Here is a 19451-nt window from a genome sequence, read left to right as displayed (position 1 = left end):
TATGCATTTTACTAGCATTTTCTATCAACTGTTAGTTAAGATTTAATGAGGAGAAATAACCTGTAATCAAAAATCGAAAAAATTAGAAGGAAAATTTAGACTCATTTTTTTGTCCAAGTTAACCCCGGCAAAGATTTTTTTTGCAAAGGTACCTGGCATATAAAAAGCTTTGTCCTTTTTTCTTATTCTCTTTTTTTCTCTTCTTTTTTCCCCACTTTTTTTTTTCATTCCAATTTTTTCATAACATGTACCACTTGTCAAAGGTCGCCCATCAACGCCTTTTCCCTACATTGACACGTAACGTAAGTAGTTTTTTTTTTAAAAAAAAATCTCGAAACTACAGTTTAATGCTGATAAAAAAAAACTCGTTACTTATTAATAATCATTACTAGGTTGGTGTTCTTTCCACTGCTTCTCGTGCTTATAGCCAGGGTGTCAATGGCCCTGTTATTGGTATTGATTTGGGTACCACTAACTCTTGTGTATCTATTATGGAAGGCAAGAATCCCAGAGTCATTGAAAATTCTGAAGGTGCTCGTACCACTCCTTCTATTGTTGCATTCACTAAGGACGGTGAATTGTTGGTTGGTCAAGCTGCCAAACGTCAGGTAAATATTATACTTTATTTTATTTTTATTTTATTTTTTGTATAGTACATCTATACATACCAGCATGATCATGTGTGTATATTGGAGGATGTATAAGGCATAATAGTTAAGAGAAATGACAGAGGAATATAGAACAAAATGCAATACGCATTGACGTTCTTATTTATTTCAAAAGACAAAAAAGAAAAATGTCTTTTCCTCTTGGTCATTTCCAGAACTTTTTTTTTTTATGACTCAATTTTTTTTTTTTTATTTCATTTTATTTTTCTGACATTTATTTCGAATAATTTTATAGGCCGTTGTTAACTCACAAAACACTGTCTATGCTACCAAGCGTTTGATCGGTCGTCAATTCAAAGACCCTGCTGTTCAAGCTGATATTCCCGCTGTTTCTTACAAAATTGTCCCTCATTCCAATGGTGATGCCTGGGTTGAAGCCAATGGTAAAAAATATTCTCCTTCCCAAATTGGTGCCTTTGTATTGGGTAAGATGAAGGAAACTGCTGAAGGCTATCTTGGCAAGAAGGTGAAGCATGCTGTCATTACTGTTCCTGCTTATTTCAACGATGCACAACGTCAAGCTACCAAGGATGCTGGTAAGATTGCTGGTCTTGATGTGATGCGTGTCATTAACGAACCTACCGCTGCCGCTTTGGCTTATGGTCTTGATAAGTCCGGTGATTCTACTATTGCTGTTTATGATTTAGGTGGTGGTACCTTCGATATTTCTATCTTGGAAATCCAAAATGGTGTTTTCGAAGTCAAGTCTACTAATGGTGATACCGCTCTTGGTGGTGAAGATTTCGATTCTGAGCTTGTCCGTTATGTTGTAAAGGAATTTAAGGATGAGTCAGGTATTGACCTTTCAGGTGATCGTATGGCTATCCAACGTATCCGTGAAGCTTGTGAAAAGGCTAAGATCGAACTTTCTTCTACTGTTCAAACTGATATTAACTTGCCTTATATTACTGCTGATGCCACTGGTCCTAAGCACATTAACTCCAAGTTGACTCGTGCTAAATACGAATCACTTGTTGGAAACCTCATTCACCGTACTATTTCTCCTTGTGAAAAGGCTATGAAGGATGCCGGTATTGCTAACAAGGATGTTCATGATGTTATTTTAGTGGGTGGTATGTCTCGTATGCCTAAGGTTATTGAAACTGTCAAGAGTGTCTTTGGTAAAGAACCCTCCAAGTCTGTTAACCCTGATGAAGCTGTTGCTATTGGTGCTGCTATTCAAGGTGGTGTCTTGGCTGGTTCCGTTACTGATATTCTTTTACTTGATGTCACCCCTCTTTCCTTGGGTATTGAAACCCTTGGTGGTGTCTTCACTCGTCTCATCAACCGTAACACCACTATTCCTACCAAGAAAGCCCAAGTTTTCTCTACTGCCGCTGATGGTCAAACACAAGTCTCTGTTCGTGTCTTCCAAGGTGAACGTGAACTTTGTCGCGATAACAAGCTTTTAGGTGACTTTAACTTGACTGGTATTCCTCCTGCTCCTAAGGGTGTTCCTCAAATTCAAGTTGAATTTGATATTGATGCCGATGGTATTGTTAATGTTAGTGCTAAGGATAAAGCTACAGGTCGTGATCAATCCTGTAAGTATTAATATATCATTTGAAATGACTATTGTTTTGTGTCCATGAATGAGCGTCATATACTAATCTATTCATTTATATAATAACAATAATAATAGTGACAATTGCTGCCTCTTCTGGTTTGAGCAATGATGAAATTGAAAACATGATTCAACAAGCTGAAGCTAATGCTGAAGCCGATCGTGCTCGTCGTGAAACAATTGAAATGGCCAATCGTGCTGATTCCGTTATGAGTGAAACTGAAAAGGCTATGGATGATTTCAAGGAACAACTTGATAAGACTGAAGCTGATAAACTTAAGGAAAAGATCACTGCTCTTCGTGACGAAACATTGAAGGCTCAATCCGGAGATTCCAGCATTAACCCTGAAGAACTTAAGGCCAAGATTGATGATCTTCAATCTAGCTCCTTGAAGCTCTTCGAAATGGTTTATAAGAATCGTGCTGCTCAAAATGATGCTGGTGCCACTTCCGATAATAACAACGCCAATCCTCAATAAATTTAACAAATATCCCCCTCCCAACTTTTATTTTCCTTTCTACCCCAACCTCTTCCCTATTTCCTTAAAATCTTAACTCTTGTTTTTTATATTATACATATTATTTTTCATTTTGTAGATTATTTAAAAAGATTTCTATTTACATGTAGACCAGCACTTTTATATAAAAATAAACATGATAATTCAAATTAATTATATAGTTGGAAGAAAAAAAAGAAAAGAAAAAAAAAAGCCCAGTTATAAGCTCCAATCTATGAGCTAAATAATTCATTGATTTGCTTATAATTCTGATGCAATATATAATCAGATCTATTTTTTTTTAAGAGTGTGTGAGAGAGAAAGATAGATATACGGTTCTATTTATAATATAGCAGCGGGTTATTTGTTAATAATGACAATGTGTTGTTGCTGCCATTTTATTAAACTTATTTATGAAACTGTTGTAAAATTAAAATTAAAATAGTTCAGGGGGGAGGGAAGAAGATCTATAATAACTATGCTGCTACAGGCCAAGTTTGATTAGGATGTGTTTCATCCTAAATATATATATTTCATTTTTATTGTTGAACGAATAACGTGTGTTAAATGAATAAAAAGAGAGAGAGAGGGAGAGAGAGAGAAAAGAAGGCATAATTATAACTTTACTTCATTTTTACTTTATTTATTTTATGATTGGAGAAAAAAGAAGACGACTACTATTACTACGAGCAGCAAAAGAGCTGCCAAAAAAAAAAAAGGCTTATAATCATTGGACAGGAAGTTAAATTTATCAATTCATTTTATTGCATATGTTTAATCCAATAAAGCAGGAGGACAAAAAAAAAAAAAAAAAAAAAAAAAAAAAAAGACAATAGTAAGAAAGGAAATAAGATATGTAACAAGTCACATTTTATAAAGTACTATTATTAATTAATGTAAAGTAAATCATGCATTTATAATATGTATTATTATTATTATCATTATTATTCAAAAACATAACACACTACTTGGCTGTTACGATGATGTAATAGTAACAATAATCCTGGATTGGTTAATTTATTTCCATAGAAATGTCAGATTAAACAAAAGACAATCAAATACTATATTTGGAAATAAAGTCCCAAATCTTTTTTCTAGAAATATGAATACAAAATACAAGAAAAAAGAGACGACTCTTTATTTTTATGAATAACTAAACTATAAATACATGTATAAAATGACTTGTATAGTTAAATCTAAATAACACAGTTCTATCCTTGTTTATTTTTTTCAAGCAAACACAAGAAAGGTTTGGTAGATTAAAAAAAGTAAAAAAAAAAAAAAAAAAAAAAAAAAAATCATGCTTGAGTTTAAATTTTTGCATATTATTTATAAATCAAAAATTACATTGGTTAAAAAACATGTAACGATTAAAAAAAAAAAAAAATATTTATCTTTATAAATATATATAATGGCTTCTCTTCTTTAAACTAAATCTTTATTTCGTTTTATTTTATTACCCACAATGTCGTATACATCAAAATTTATTGAACGTTTCGATATCGATCTAACACAGCCTATTTTTGAAGAATTGGATAATAACAGTTATTCAACTAGTGAATCGTTTTATTCTTCTTCAGTAACTTTATCTGATCCTTCTATAATATCAAATAAACAAGATACTACCATAGTAACAAATGCAACTGTAGAACCAATTACAATTCCACGAAAAGAATATCATCATCATCCTCCTATTATTGAAAAAACCACGCCTACTACTACAGATGATACGACTGCTGACATAACTTTATCTTCTTCCCAGTCATCATCACAAATTAGCCACAAATATCATCATTTACTAGGTGCCAAATTCAAGCATTTCTTAAGTAATTTCTCTATTAAGAAGAAGGATAACGCTACTAGTAGCAGATCAAGCTCCAACATTACATCATCTATACCAAGAGTAGTATCAACTAAATTTTAGACAATTCTGTATAATTATATACTTTTTTATATCACAATGTGTACATATAATAATAATATCTTTCTCTCTTTGTACATATAATTTGTATATATCTATTATACCTAGACCCTTTTTTTTTATATATGTATATAATACATATAAATAGCAATAATAAATAAAAGCTACTACTTTATTATAATGTATATTATTATTAAATACTAAAGTCAAAACTTTAAATTAATGTCTCAATTTATCTATAAATCTAATCTTACGAAAAAAAGAAAAGCTTATAAACGACAGTCATATATTTTTATAGAATGATTAAAAAAAAAAAAAAAAAAAAAAAAAAAAAAAAAAAGGAGAATTATTTAACCTTTTATTTTATTTCTTTTTGGAAATGAAATTTTATTATTCATATTTTTAACGCCCTTTGAAATTTAGTTGACATTCTTCGACTTTCTTACTATACACCTTTTGCCAAAATGATGTCGCAAAAAAAAAGAGTGTTCCTCATTTAATAATTTTACAAATATTTCTATTTAATTTAAGATTATTGTTTGAAACTAATAAGGATAAACCCTTTAATAAAGAAATTGATATTACGTAATATATTATAAATATCAATAACAAAAGAAAGAAAAAATAAAATAAAATAAAAAGTATAGGATTATATGCGCATGAAATTGCTTTATTTTAAACATACAATACATACTAATAATAGAGTATTTTTAAGAAACCGGAAATTACACGTAATTTTATGATTAATCTTTAGATTCAGTTTTGACTGCTTTGGGTTTCGCTACTCTTCTTCTCTTCTTTGTATTAGCAGTAGCAAGAGGTTTAGCTTGTTTAGCTAATAGTTCATCTTCCTTTAAGAGTGCCTCCCATTCTTCCATAAGTGCTTCAAGATCACGACGCCAGAAAGTCTTGGGTGGTGTGCCCTGAACTTCTTGAAGTTCATTGTATTTATCATCCTTTTGTTTACGTAATTCTATCACTTTTTGTGCAGTAAAACCACGTACATTGATAGAGAATAGATATTCATAACCAGTTTCATTTTCATTCTTCTGTTGTGTTTCAGCACTTTCATCTACAATTAATGCATTCTTCTTCTTACGAGGATAAATTTGTTTTAATCCATAATTTTTCATATCAGCGATCACATCTTCTTCTTTACGATTAATATAAACTAATTTTTTGTTAATAACAAGATCAATAAATTTTGCTTTGTTATCAAGACGCTCATATTCATCTTTAAGAGCTTCGATTAAATATTCCTAAATAATATATGAAATGAATTGGATTCATTCTATATATTACAAAAAAAAATTAATCTTTTCCTCACCTTTCTCTTAACATAATATTCCAAACGCAATTCATAAAAGTCTTTCAAAATTTCCTCTGGAGACTCATATTTTTTAATTTTACCATTCTTATCAAAACAAACAATATTATTTGTGGAAATGCTATTTGTAATCTTGAATGCCTTAAGTAAGCCCATATCCTCTGCTTTTGTTAAATTCTTTTCATCCAACTCGACTGTGAATTCTACAGCAGAATCAGTAGAATTATTAAAAAAGTCCTAAAAAAGAGAGAGAGGGAGAGAGAGAAATAATGGATTAACCATCTATAGTTAAAGGAGAAAAAAAAAAGACTCACATTAATAAGAATTTCAGGCTTCTTATCCTTTGGATCACGCATAACTTCCAAATTATCTTTAAAACTATCAGTCCATAAGCGAACAGGCAATTCAGTAATTTTTACATGTCCTGTCTCTGTAACTTCAGCAATACCATTACATGTGAATTTACCAGTACCAGCAGAAGAAATTTCACCCTTGAAACCTCTAAACCAAGGAACCATGGGAATAATTTCTTCATCATTCATTAAACGAAAGATATTTTCAGTAATATCCTTAGGATTGTAATTAGGAATTGTTGTACTCCAACCAGTACCAATACCATCTGCACCATTGATAAGAACCATAGGCAAAATAGGAACATACCATTTGGGTTCAATCGGCTTATCTTCTTCAATTAAATAATCCAAGAGTTCATCATCATCTGGATGATAGATTAAACGTGCAATCTTTGTCAATCGAGTGAAAAGATAACGAGGACTTGCTGCAGATTTACCACCCTCATGACGTGTACCAAACTGACCAGCAGGTACAAGCAAGTTAATATTATTACTACCTACAAAATCCTGAGCCATATTGATAATCGTAGCAGCTACACTTGCTTCACCATGATGATATTGTGTGATACCCGCAACATAGTTAGCCAACTGAGCAACTTTAATTTCTGTATTCCTTCCACGTTTAATACAACCAAAGAATACTTTACGTTGACCGGGTTTGAAACCATCGACAACACAAGGAATGGAACGGATATTGTCTGCCATACTAAAGAGCATCAATTCACGGTTCACAAAGTCACCAATTCGGATCTTATTGACATTATGATCAATATAGATGCCTGGTTCATATCCAGCCAACCAATTCTTGCGATCAAGTGCTCTTTTCTTATTGAATGCCATATCTATCAGTTCACGTTCCTCTTTAGAAGCAGTATGAAACTCCTTTTCATGGATTTGTAATGCACTAAAATATTTACGAGCATCCGATTTGTCAGAGGTACCTAAACCCTTAAAATACTTGGGCACCCATTCACTATTACGATTATTCTCTTGAGCCCATTTTTCATATTCGGGAATTGTAAAGAAACTAATCTCTTCATTTCTTCTCTTGTGCTTACAACGAATAATTGGAGTAATAAATTCAAGCAAGAAGCCAGGAATATCCAGTAAAGATGGGAACATGGTATCAATAAAATTAATTAACAAACCCTTAATATGAGAACCATCGTGATCTTGATCAGTCATCAACATGAGTCTGCCATAACGAAGCTCATCTACGCTAGTATAAGTCTTGTTGTGCTTCAAACCAAGAATAGCCTTAATATTTGTAATTTCCGCGTTGCTCAAGATTTGTGAATTAGAGGCATCACGCACGTTCAAAAGTTTACCACGAAGAGGGAATACACCAAATTTATCACGACCAACGACAGAGAGGCCACTAAGGACAAGAGCTTTAGCTGAATCACCCTCAGTTAAGATTAAAGTACAATCTTTGTTATGAGGTCTTACACCAGCCAAATTAGCATCCTCCAGCTTGGGAATCTTTAAACGACGATTCATTTTTCCTGTATCCGCCTTTGTCATCTGCTCCTCTTCCTTAAACTTGACCCATCTGATAATATTATCAATCATCCCTGATGTTAAAATAGCCTTGATAAATTTATCAGATAATTTGTAAGTTGAACCAAAGCTACTAGCACGTAATGTCATATTTTCTTTAGTTTGGGAATCAAACGATGGGTTCTCTATCAAACAGTTAATAAAAAGTGTCATATGATTCTTGATTTGGAAAGGTCGAATATTCTTATTATTTGTCTTTTTTTGAACGTCAGGTAAGATGGCTTTTACGATTTGATCAGCAATGTAGTTTACATGTGTACCGCCTTTAGTAGTACAAATGCTATTAACAAAACTAATCTGTATATATGTCCATTAGATACATATATATATATATATTCCAATAAATATTCATAACTATTTATACATTACCTGATTGAATTGTCCATCACTAACTGCAAAATGAACTTCCCAACGGGGATTATCTCCACCATCACTAATGATGGGTTTCTTTCCTTCAGCATTACGAATCTCCATTGATTTAGTATATAAATCACAATATTTGCTAAATCCTTTGACTGGAATCTTGGTGCCGTTCAAGTAAACATTAACTCCAGAAACACAACCAGCTAAATCATATACACGTTTCTTAATGAGAGCTTCAAAGTCTTCGTCCATCTCCGTCATTCCGAATTTAGCAAGATCAGGTTTAAAAGAAATTCGAGTGAATTCTTCACCTTTTGAATTAGAAGTAATCTTGGGTTTCCCAATTACACTCATGTTGTCCTTGAATACCTGTCTATACTTCAATTGACGTTCTTTGTCCGCAGTTTCAACAATAAATTCAGTACTAAAGATATTACAAAGTTTGGCACCATAACCATTACGACCACCTGTTACCTTTTTTTCGTTATCATCATAGTTAGAAGAAGTTAAGAGATGACCAAAAATTAATTCAGGAACATAACATTTTTCATCTTTATGTTCAGTGATAGGAATACCACGACCGTTATTATGAATTGAAATGAAATTTTCTGCTCGATCAATAACGACTTTGATTGTGTTCATTGAAGGATCACGAATCTACATTTTTTTTTTTTTTTTTTTTTTTTTTTTTTTGGTAAGTGATAACCTATACCAATAAAAGTTGTTTGTTACTTACCTTGTTGTCAGCAGCGTTGACTAAAATTTCATCAACAATTTTATATAACCCAGGAACATATTTGATTTTCTTCTTTTTGATCATATCTTCTTCACTATCAAAGACCCAAATTTCTTGCTCTTCAGCTTCAATAGATCCAATATAAGTATCAGGACGAAGTAGAATATGTTCTAACTGAGTCTTCTTTTGGTAAATTTCTTCAATTGTCTTGTTTTCATTGTATTTAGGAATGTGTGCTTTTTTAGCTAAAGCTGGAGCATCTGTCATTTCTACATCACTAATGATAGGCGTCGTAGTTGCGGTTGAAGCAGGTGTTTCCTTTGAAAAGAAATTATCAAGACTATTACTACTACTACTACTTGAAGTCGAAGGATTTTTGGCAGTTTTTTTAGTTGGTACTGCCTTTTTGACAGTTGTACGTTTGATAGGTGTCTTTTTCTCTGTAGTCTTTGTTTCTTTGGCTATGGCTGTCTTTGTCGTCTTACGTCTCTACACAAACATATATAAGGAAATTAATATAATAATTTTTTCTTACAAAAAAAAAAAAAAAAAAAAAATAGTAATAATAAACCTTTGAGATAGGAACAAAATCATCAGACTCATCTCCTGAATCTATTTGGAAATTATCCTCAGATTCATCATCTTTAAAATCTTGATCTGAATCTGAACTCATTCTTTATTTTATCTTAAATAAGGAGAAAAGAATAATCTGAAATATGTATAATTTAAAACCAAATAAAAAATTGTTAAACGACGCCTATTATAACACGAAAGAACGCGCATTTGTTGTCTGCGTTTTAATTTTTAGGGAAGGCCAATAAATTTTAATGAAACAAAGAAAAGGGATTAGTGATGAGGAGAGAGAGAGATTTATTCGTGGTAAATCAAGAATAGGTTCTAAACTTCAACATGTTTGTATAAATATCACTGTGTTTAAAGTACTTTATTTTTAAACTTCATGAAGGAAAATAGGGAAAGAGAATGGAATAGCATAAAAAGACGTGAAAATATTTTCTTAAATATGCCAAAAGCAAAAACGACCCAATTTGACATTATATGTTGAATATTATTATCTACATTATGCTTCATTTTAAAAGAGATAATGTACGTTAATGGATCAAGCACTTTTAGCTTCCAAAGTAAGCAGTACGCTAGATAAGAAATAGTAAACATTTCAGCAAATGCAGGGACAAATAAATATATAAGAAGCGGGTTTATTTCATCAAAATATATATATATATATTTTAGCTTCTTCTTATTGTTTGACTTGTCACACTTTCATCCGAAAATACCGTAATCATAAGCTGAGTAATGATAGAATAATAATGCATTGGTTACAACCGTATTAGGTTTCACAAGCTAAAGATATAATGAAATATGACAATTTTGAATATACTAAAATAATAGAAGGCTAAAATGATAACAAAAGATTCGAATTATAATTTATCAGAGAGAAAGCAGTGATGTGTCATCTATTTTAAATGTATATATTATTTTTCATAGCATATAATATCTCGTGTATTTATTATACTTGAAAATTAAACTTCTTTGATCTATAGTCTATATTCAGTCAGAAATGGAAATTTGAAGGAATTTATTTATACAAGTGTGTTTATTTTATTATGAATAAAAAAAATAAAATAAAATAAAATAAAGAAAACCAAAATAAATGTGGTATCAATTGAACTATAAATGCATATGCGAACTAATAAAAAATAATATATGTGGTTCCGGCCATGTTAATAAAATCTTCTTACAATAGTATACATAAAAGAATTATACAAGATAATCATATCTGTGGTGTCAATAAAGATTGGGCCTTCAAAAGATTGACAATTAATCCAGTTAGAAAGTCCTCCTCTAGTCCATAACGATTCAATCATAGTTTGACATGTGGGATCAAAGGAAACCCAAGAAGAACCATTAGCATAAATCCATTCAGCCGGCATATTTATTTATGAGTAGAAAATAAAAGAAAATAAATAAAAAAGATTTGATCTGATTAGAAAAAAAAAGTTTATAAACATGTAGAAATCTAATTTCAATCAACGCTTCATGTTACATCTGAAAGAAGAATTGCTATTCACTTCAGTTACCAAAATTGGAAATTAACATACACTAAGAAATAAATAAATAAATATATAACTAGCACACTAAATTCGCGTACCTTCATTTTGTTTTCATACGAATATACATATTTATATCATTTCATGCACAGTTAGTTATCTTCAACTAAATAATAATTAAACCTAAGCAACATGTATATTTATTTAGCTAGTATGGAAGTTATACATTAGATAATAAATATTTTTTTTTTTTTTTGCCTACATTTTTTTTTATTCAATTAAAGCACTCTTTTACAGTAATATGATGTTGGCATGCTACTCGACAATACTATAAAGCATTTATTCATTTCCTTTTTGTTTGGAATTTGTCTCATATTATCTTTAGATTAACTTAAAAAAGAAGAATAGGAGAGCTTACATTTATATGAATAGTATTTATAACAATGGATTTAGACCAGGAATTATTTTCTATAATAAAAAAAAGCTTCTTTCTGTTTCACTTGTCTAAGATAATGATAATAAATTCTATCAATATTATAGAGTAATATAAAGTAGTTCTTTTATTAGTTTCCTTAGGCTAACTCTTCCTCTTGGGTTCGTATAGTTTATTTGCCATCATCTATTGATGTAATTCTGGTCTGATTTTATTGACTTTTTTTTTTTTATTACTATCCTTAAACAGACATAAACTCACATTACTTGGATCTTAAGTTTAACTTTTTTGCAAATATAAGAGAACACTATAAGATCTATAAAGTGAATTTAGTAAGAAAAAAAAATTTTTTTTTGTTCCCTTTTGCTGATCCCAAGTGTTGAAGAGGAGTTATTGTCCAAGTATTTATATAATAAAATGACATGTACGAGAAAAGTATTTTGCCATGTGCTACTCTTATTTGCTTTCGTTACACAGTCAGAAGAAATAGTACCATTACCCAGTATTGAGCATACCAAACGATATATGTGTGGAATCATCACTAGCTTCTAGCTTTTAGGAATCGACATTCCTTTCTTTAGAACAATTTAATTAGTTTAAAAAATTTTTTTTTTCTTTTTGTGGCATTACTTGTAATCTATGATGGGAATAGCTTTTATCACTACGATAATGATGATTATTCTGTTCTGGATACTCGGATTTCAGGTACAGAATTGAAATTAATTAATTTATATTGATGCTTTTGGTATCCTCGACTCAACTTTCAAACAACTCTTATTTGTTGTTGGAGTTAGATTTAATAATAAATAATGCTAGAATATTAAATGAACCTGTGAATTATAAAATATCTCATTTCACTACGTGTAATTCATTATTTTAGTTTAGATTAAAACATCATTTTTTTTTTTTTTTTTTTTTTTTTTTTTTTTAGAGTTGTGTAAAGTTACCGACAATGCATACATAACTTATGAATACTACGCGCCCAACTTTTTTTTTTGTGAACTCTTAGAAAATACTCTAGTAGTGAAACTACCTTCATTCCTTTAACGTTCCAATAACTATTTTCAATAGAAACTATTGTCTCTAAAATACAACTTATACACACTATATAGTATATTGTTGTGAACTGATGTTTATGTTATTTATATGTGAAAGACATAGCTTATACAAAATAATATAAATATAAATATATATATATATATATTTGTATGTATATAACTAAAAAGGTGTTATAAGTCTGCAAGTATCTGTGGCCTTTTCAACAAGCAAAGGTGTTCTTAATGGTGAAAATATGACAAGAAAATCAATAATAACTAAATAAATCCTCTGGATGAAAATGGTGCTCTTGCCTTTGAAGGCCTTTCAAGACATCTTTATTAAGAACCATCAGGGGTAAAAACAAAAAATAAAGCATGAAACTGTTTCTATATAATAGAGATACAATCATCGTTTGAAGAATTATATAAACAATGTGTGCTACCATAAAGAGTAATATAAGATTTATACTGCATAATAGATTACTTTTTTTTTGTACTATTTATTTGAATAATATGGAGAGTATAAACACAAGGCATGATCATTCACATATTACCGATTCTGTTGTTGTACAAATAATATAAATATATATTTTTTAATAAGGTATAATAATACCTTTAGTATGCTACTATCCCTATTTGAAACCATAAACGCTGTTAATCCCCTTTAAATATACAAACATATTTAAATAATATTGGACTCTTTTTTTTTTTTTCAAGTCAAATAATACGATAGAATACCCTCTCCGGTATTACTGAATTGTTAACATCGCGTCCATAACACATCTTTTTCTTTTAATAAAATTAAGGGAATACGAAAGAGGGGGGGAAAGAAAAATAAGCATTGTCCTTTGTTAAGAATCTATTTATTTATAATTCTATTAAAGTTACTTGTAAAGGAGAATATAAGATAGCTATCAATATAATTTTTTTTTATCAATATTATATAAAGAGAAAATAGTATGTTATTATATCAATTTTATGTATCAGAGAAAAGAAAGAAAAAAAAACTATAGAGGTATTAAGAATATAATACAGTCTTAGCTTATAAAAGAAGATTTATTCTGAACTTAATCTAGTTATATCTATTATTAAGAGTATATTAAATGATTATATGATGAACATTATTTAGACTTCTTTTTATGCTACAATAGTCCTAATGTCAAACTTTAATCTGTTTGTAGCAAGCGATTGATGATCATGATGATAAGATAAAATAAATATCAAGGTTGCCGTTATAAGTGGTGGTGACATGAAAAATAATAATAATAATAAAAAACAGGTGTGTGTTCCACTACAAGCAGTCAAGTTTATTATATTCTAAACAACCTTTCTTTATTGTCTCAACATGTGAACCAAAATTAACTTTGATAATTTCATAAAATAGTGATAATCTCTGTACGTTTATGAATATTAATTTTATCGAATTAAACTAATACTATTAAGAAAAAAAAATCACTGCTAGATGAGACCCCTAGCGAGAGAAAAAAAAAGTGAGTTATATTTTAAATATAGATTGTTGCAACATAGATTTCAAGAATACACAAAAAGCTTAGTATTCGGTCTATTTATTCTCATTTTTACTAACAAATAAACTAAATAGTGCATACTTTATTGATTAACAATAAGAAAAAAAAAAAAGGAAAGCAGAATGCTTGTAAAGAGTATTTTTCTATTATGATATCATAAATGCATTAAGTATTTACATACAAGGTTTAGACTACATAAGAATAAACTAAGAAAATGCTCATCAATCACTAAAAATAATGCAATGGTTATAGATCATAAATAAAGATTATAGTTTATGTACCTTTTATATATATTTATATACATGTATATATATAAAGAATGATAGGATGAAAAAAAAAATAAGAAATTCAATGCAAAGAGTTTTGATTTTGATTTTATAAATAAATATCTGTAAATACACGAAAATATATACATACATTTTAGTTGAGTGAATTGAAAGAGGGTCCAAAGTTTCTTGACTGAAATAAATCTTACTAATATGCCTTGCAGTAATTGTATAGGTTTTAGTATTTTATTATTTCAAAAAAAACATGAATGAACAGATACAGGAACCATTTAAACTATTCATATTGAAGATCTTGCATTCTATTTAAAAAAGGATATTGAAAGAGTAACTATGAAAAATAAATATATCTTTATAAATATATATTTTTGAATGTCGATTCAATCACGCAAGTTATTATAGCACATCTTTATAAATAATATGCAGGCTATTAATATTAAACGTGCAAGTATAACAAATCAGGATATTCGAAATCATTTCAAATATAGAATATAAAATTTGGTTTATAAAACAAAAAAAAAAAAAGGTATAGTGAAAATCTGAATATGTAGATTTATCTTGTAAAATATAAATATGGTAAAGGACAGTTAAATGTACTATGATTGCTTCCTTTCCCCTTCTCCCTTCCCCCCACACACACAAGGAGGAAAAAAAAAAAAAAAAAAAAAAAAAAAAGACATATACACATACATACATACATATACACACACCTTTTTTTTTTCTTATAAAAATCCGTAGCATTCCCCCTCTCTTACCCCCCCCCTTTTTATTATTATTATTATTTTTTATATATTATGCTTCCTTTATTCAATAATTGCCCTGCTACTTGCGAGTTGTGTGGTCAATGGATGCCAGGACACAGTGTATGTTCATCATAAATAGTGCACATAATAAATCATTCACATTTATTCTATATAGAGCGATTGTCCTAGAAGCGGTGTACATCCTTCTCAGTGGTCATCTTTAAATTTAAAGAAAAATTTGAACGACAACGAAGGCGACACTATTTACGATAATTATGCATTATTAACATTCTCTTGTTGGTCATCACATTATGTACGAGAATTCTTATCTGATATAGAACAATAGTGTCGAAACATTTATGACATTTATTATAATTATTATTATTATTACATTGTATACGTACTCAACAAATCCACTCATTATATACCATTAAAAAAAAAAAGAAAGAAAAAAAAAAGGCAAACAAGCAAGCATGTATAATATACTGAATCTGTATAAAACATCATGTCATACACATATACACGCATATATGTATATACATATTATAAGCTTATTATTTATATACTGTCCTTTTATATATACATACATGATAAAAAACAAAACAAAATAAAGTCTTATTTATATTTGACATTATGACTTGATTGGTTTTTAAATATCTCACTACGCATAATTGCATCTAAATCACTTAAAGCAACTCTCGCTTGATATCGAGTTAATTCATCAGTATCTGTCTCTTCAATATATCTTAAAGTTCTATACGTTCGTCTAAGGCTTTCTGTTGGATAATCGTATAAAGTTTGTGAAGCTAATCCTCTAAATAAGGAAAGAATCAAAACCGTAGCCGCTAATTATAAAGATTTTAATTAGATAATAATGATTTATATCCAAATAAGTGACTTACCACGTCTCACTTCTGCGTTCTTTTCAATTTCTAGAATGTTTAAAACCCAATCTATCAATTCACTCATTTGATAAGACAGAGCAACAGGACATGTTTGACAGGCCATACTAAGGATAGATAAAGCTGATACTCGAAGATGACTATCTTCTTGTCTTCTTACTAAAACTGTTTCTAATGGTTCAATCAGTGTATGAACTATTTAACAATAAGAAAAGGAGAGAGAAAGAAAGTGAGTGAGTCCCATTAAGAGATGGATTTTTCTTTTTACCATACCATATTTTCCTAAAGCATCACCACATCTTTGTATTGTTTGTAACAAGGCTTCACCAATTCGTAAACGATTATCTAATTTTTGTTGATTATCTTTGTAGATATCACCTAGCTTTTTAATAATTTCATTTCCATAAGCATCTGTCATAGCTGATAGACCCTTCACAGCATTTAAATAAATATAGCTATCTTCATCTTGGACTAAGCGAATAAACAGATCCAACAGTTCATTTAGACCTTCACCTGAGGATACAAGTGGATCCTTGGCTAAAGCCATTTCTTTTAATATACCCATACCATGAGCTCGAATGGGTAATAAGTCATCTTGAAGTGATTTCATGGCCTCGCGGTATTTTTGTTTAGATGCTTCTAAAGATGATTTCTTATCATTATTTGAATTCCCATCCATTTTTTGTATGGATAAATAAGATGTGATTGCTAATAACAATTCATTTACAGGCTCAAAAGCATACTTTTCTAACTTTTTTAAAGGTTCTACCGAGGATTTTAATAATTGTACTGATTGTTTATCCAACTCTTCATTTTCTATAAAGCAAAATTCGTATCAATATATAAAGAATTATTATTATTTTGATTTTACCATGTAATACAGCTCTTAGCAAATTAATAGCTAAAATTAAGGATTCAAAATCATCTTCGATTGAAAATTGCTCATCATGTATATCTTCAAGTTCTTCTTGATTTACAATATTAGCAATATCAGGAAAACCTGTTTTACTTTCTTTTTTTTCTTTTGTTGGCTTTATCATACGCTCTAAATGATCTTCAATAATATTATTTGCAAAAGATATAATCTGTGCAGGTTTTCCAAGAATGGTAGGTCCAATTGAATCCAACATTCCCATAATTAAATGAAGAATTAATAACATTCTATATATTTATATACATATTAGTTTTATATACATATATCTAAAGATGTATACATATTACACTTTAGGATCTGCTATACGTCTTGACTGTAAAGAAGAATATTCATTTAACAAGAAGATAAAGAAATCCCCACATAAATCTTCATTTTCAATCTTTTGTAAAAATTCCATCAATATATTTACATCCACTGGAAGCTCATTTGCTCCTAATAACTTTGGCTCCCTTTTTTTTTTTTTTTTTTTTTTTTTTTTTTTTTTTTTTTTTTTTTTTTAAGGGGAGGGGGGGGAAGGTTAAACAAAAAAAATAAAATAAAATTAAAATTAAAAAATTAAACTTACTTTCTTAATCGTAGTACAACGCCACCTGTGGGACCTGGTGCAAAATAAGCAATTCGTGTACTACTTGATTCAACTTTATCAAATAAAATATGTTTTAATTCACGAATAGCATCTGATTGTGTTGTGATACGAAAATAAGTTGATAAAAGTTCCAAAGTCATTTCTCTTAAACCTGATTTAGATTTTACAGTAAATTCATATAAATAATAGAGACAAGGTATAGAAGATGCTAAAAAGGTTTGAAGTATATCAGGAGAGGGTTCTCCGCCAATTAGAACTCGATGAAGTGTATTCAATAACTTTGATAATTCATTTTCAGATAATACGATACGATCTATATTATTAGACTCTGTAGTAGTAGTAGTAGTAGTAGTAGTATCATTATTCCATGCAGTTAAAAGGGGCCCAATGATTTTATCTACAATATAAGTCTTTGCAAGACCTGCATGTTTTGCAATAATTTGACTAATAATAAACGTCACTGCTTGACATGTAGGTGATGTAACAGATTCTCTTTCAAGTAATTCAAGTAATTGTGGAGTAATAACTGCGTAATAACTTTCGATCGTTGCCATTTGTTGAGGTACAGATAAGATTAATTTTGAAATACTTTCTAATTGCGTTAATTGCACTAAAAAGAAAAAAAAAAGTGAATAATAGTAATAAAATAAAGAGTTCATACTGTACATTGTTCAACTTGTCCAATTGTAAATTCTAATACAATGGATACACCTTTTGGTTTCAATAAAATACGTGACAAATAACGTCCACATATAGTACGAAGCCAGTTTGGTACTGGATGTAAAGAAGAAGAAGCACCCAAAAGAGACATAAGTGATTCCATGGTACGATAAAGATCAGATCGATCAAATAACCATACAAACATACGAGCACATTTATCTCTTTCTTCTCTTTTTAATGTTTGATCGTTAACTACCTTTTGAATCATCATGTTTCCAGGCGTTATTGGCATTATACTGCTATTTGCTATTGTTGTAGTCTGTTTAAAAGATGAAGCAGGTGCATAAGCCAATTGTAATAAAGCCGCATAAAGGTCAGGTAAATGACGATTCACAAGTATAGAAGCTACAGTCGTATATTCTTTACTCTTCGGTACTTTTTCACTTTGAGCAATTAAATCTACTAGTGGTGTTACTAACTTTAATAATGAACGAACACATTCTATTGATATTGATTTCGTGTTCTCTTCTTGATCCTTTTCATCTTTTGCCAATAATTCTAAATAAGAATAGCTTCAAGTTAAATAAAATGTGTCTAACTTATCATTATCCAATATACCATGATTTGTATATCCTGATTTCACTCTTTTTGATAACGGCACACCTACACCAGGCAAGAAACAAGGATAGAATCCCCATGAAATAATGACTTGTAATAATGTGTGTATTAATCTATAATCTCTTACACCTAAATAATCCCTATCATTCTCATTTTCTGTTTAAAAAAAAAATGAATAATCTATTTATGCAAACAAAGGGTATCCATATCAATTCAAAGACTCTACCTTCTGATGCACACACATCTAATAGTGCATTTTGTGTCTTTAATAATACTCTTAAGCATTCCTCTACAAATGCTCTTCTAGGTTGTTTTTCATTAAATGTCAAATTTAGATTCTGAAGTCGAGTCACCAGTGTGTCTTCGATCGATCCTACACATTACAAGAATTAGATGATCTATTTTTTTTTAATAAAAAATCTTGGTTCTAAACCTTCTTGTTTAATTTCCACTTTTTCGCCTACTAGTTGATGTGCTTCTAATAAACATTCTCTTAATCGGGCTTTATCCTGTTCAATTTTTGACATTTATAAAATGCTAGCAGAAAAAAAAAAAAAAAAAAAAAAAAGGGATAATATTTTATGTTGCGCTTGCTGATTAAATAAAATTCAAATATTCTATTAGCTTCTATTTTGTATTAATATGAATAAAGGGTTCTTTTAATGAATGATTT

General features: G+C 29.7%; 6 protein-coding genes across 6 annotated transcripts; 3 read left to right on the top strand and 3 right to left on the bottom strand.

Annotated features, from left to right (window-relative positions):
* Positions 1 to 211: 211 nt before the first annotated feature.
* Positions 212 to 2903, top strand: BX663DRAFT_495424 (hsp7-like protein). Its single transcript, XM_051525644.1, has 4 exons — positions 212 to 302; positions 393 to 608; positions 904 to 2212; positions 2311 to 2903. The coding sequence occupies exons 1-4, from the start codon at positions 246 to 248 to the stop codon at positions 2709 to 2711; spliced, it is 1983 nt and encodes a 660-aa protein (XP_051387275.1). The 5' UTR covers positions 212 to 245; the 3' UTR covers positions 2712 to 2903.
* Positions 2904 to 4152: 1249 nt separating this feature from the next.
* Positions 4153 to 4785, top strand: BX663DRAFT_495423 (uncharacterized protein; the record flags this gene model as incomplete). The annotated part of the gene is made up of 1 exon (XM_051525643.1): positions 4153 to 4785. A coding segment is annotated over exon 1 (452 nt), but the record flags the coding sequence as incomplete, so codon positions are not given.
* A 520-nt stretch (positions 4786 to 5305) lies between these two features.
* BX663DRAFT_557855 (DNA topoisomerase) lies at positions 5306 to 9705 on the bottom strand. The gene is made up of 6 exons (XM_051531787.1): positions 9561 to 9705; positions 8990 to 9478; positions 8260 to 8910; positions 6292 to 8187; positions 5978 to 6214; positions 5306 to 5909 (listed from the first exon to the last, which is right to left on the bottom strand). Exons 1-6 carry the CDS (start codon positions 9660 to 9662, stop codon positions 5394 to 5396), a joined length of 3891 nt encoding a protein of 1296 aa, XP_051387273.1. The 5' UTR covers positions 9663 to 9705; the 3' UTR covers positions 5306 to 5393.
* A 964-nt stretch (positions 9706 to 10669) lies between these two features.
* On the bottom strand, positions 10670 to 11003 carry BX663DRAFT_495421 (uncharacterized protein). Its single transcript, XM_051525642.1, has one exon. It carries the CDS (start codon positions 10936 to 10938, stop codon positions 10729 to 10731), a length of 210 nt encoding a protein of 69 aa, XP_051387272.1. The 5' UTR covers positions 10939 to 11003; the 3' UTR covers positions 10670 to 10728.
* A 4099-nt stretch (positions 11004 to 15102) lies between these two features.
* BX663DRAFT_495420 (uncharacterized protein) lies at positions 15103 to 15468 on the top strand. The gene is made up of 2 exons (XM_051525641.1): positions 15103 to 15198; positions 15254 to 15468. The coding sequence occupies exons 1-2, from the start codon at positions 15130 to 15132 to the stop codon at positions 15422 to 15424; spliced, it is 240 nt and encodes a 79-aa protein (XP_051387271.1). The 5' UTR covers positions 15103 to 15129; the 3' UTR covers positions 15425 to 15468.
* A 161-nt stretch (positions 15469 to 15629) lies between these two features.
* Positions 15630 to 19330, bottom strand: BX663DRAFT_495418 (uncharacterized protein). Its single transcript, XM_051525640.1, has 9 exons — positions 19212 to 19330; positions 19005 to 19151; positions 18779 to 18934; positions 18167 to 18718; positions 17480 to 18110; positions 17202 to 17363; positions 16852 to 17141; positions 16254 to 16796; positions 15630 to 16175 (listed from the first exon to the last, which is right to left on the bottom strand). Exons 1-9 carry the CDS (start codon positions 19303 to 19305, stop codon positions 15958 to 15960), a joined length of 2793 nt encoding a protein of 930 aa, XP_051387270.1. The 5' UTR covers positions 19306 to 19330; the 3' UTR covers positions 15630 to 15957.
* Between the last annotated feature and the right edge of the window lie 121 nt (positions 19331 to 19451).

The sequence above is a fragment of the Cokeromyces recurvatus genome (assembly GCF_025118155.1).
Source record: "Cokeromyces recurvatus strain NRRL 2243 chromosome Unknown BX663scaffold_2, whole genome shotgun sequence".
NCBI classification, from domain to species: Eukaryota; Fungi; Mucoromycota; class Mucoromycetes; order Mucorales; family Mucoraceae; genus Cokeromyces; species Cokeromyces recurvatus.
Note: the sequence above shows the minus strand (reverse complement) of the source record. Positions and strands in the feature narration are given on the sequence as shown.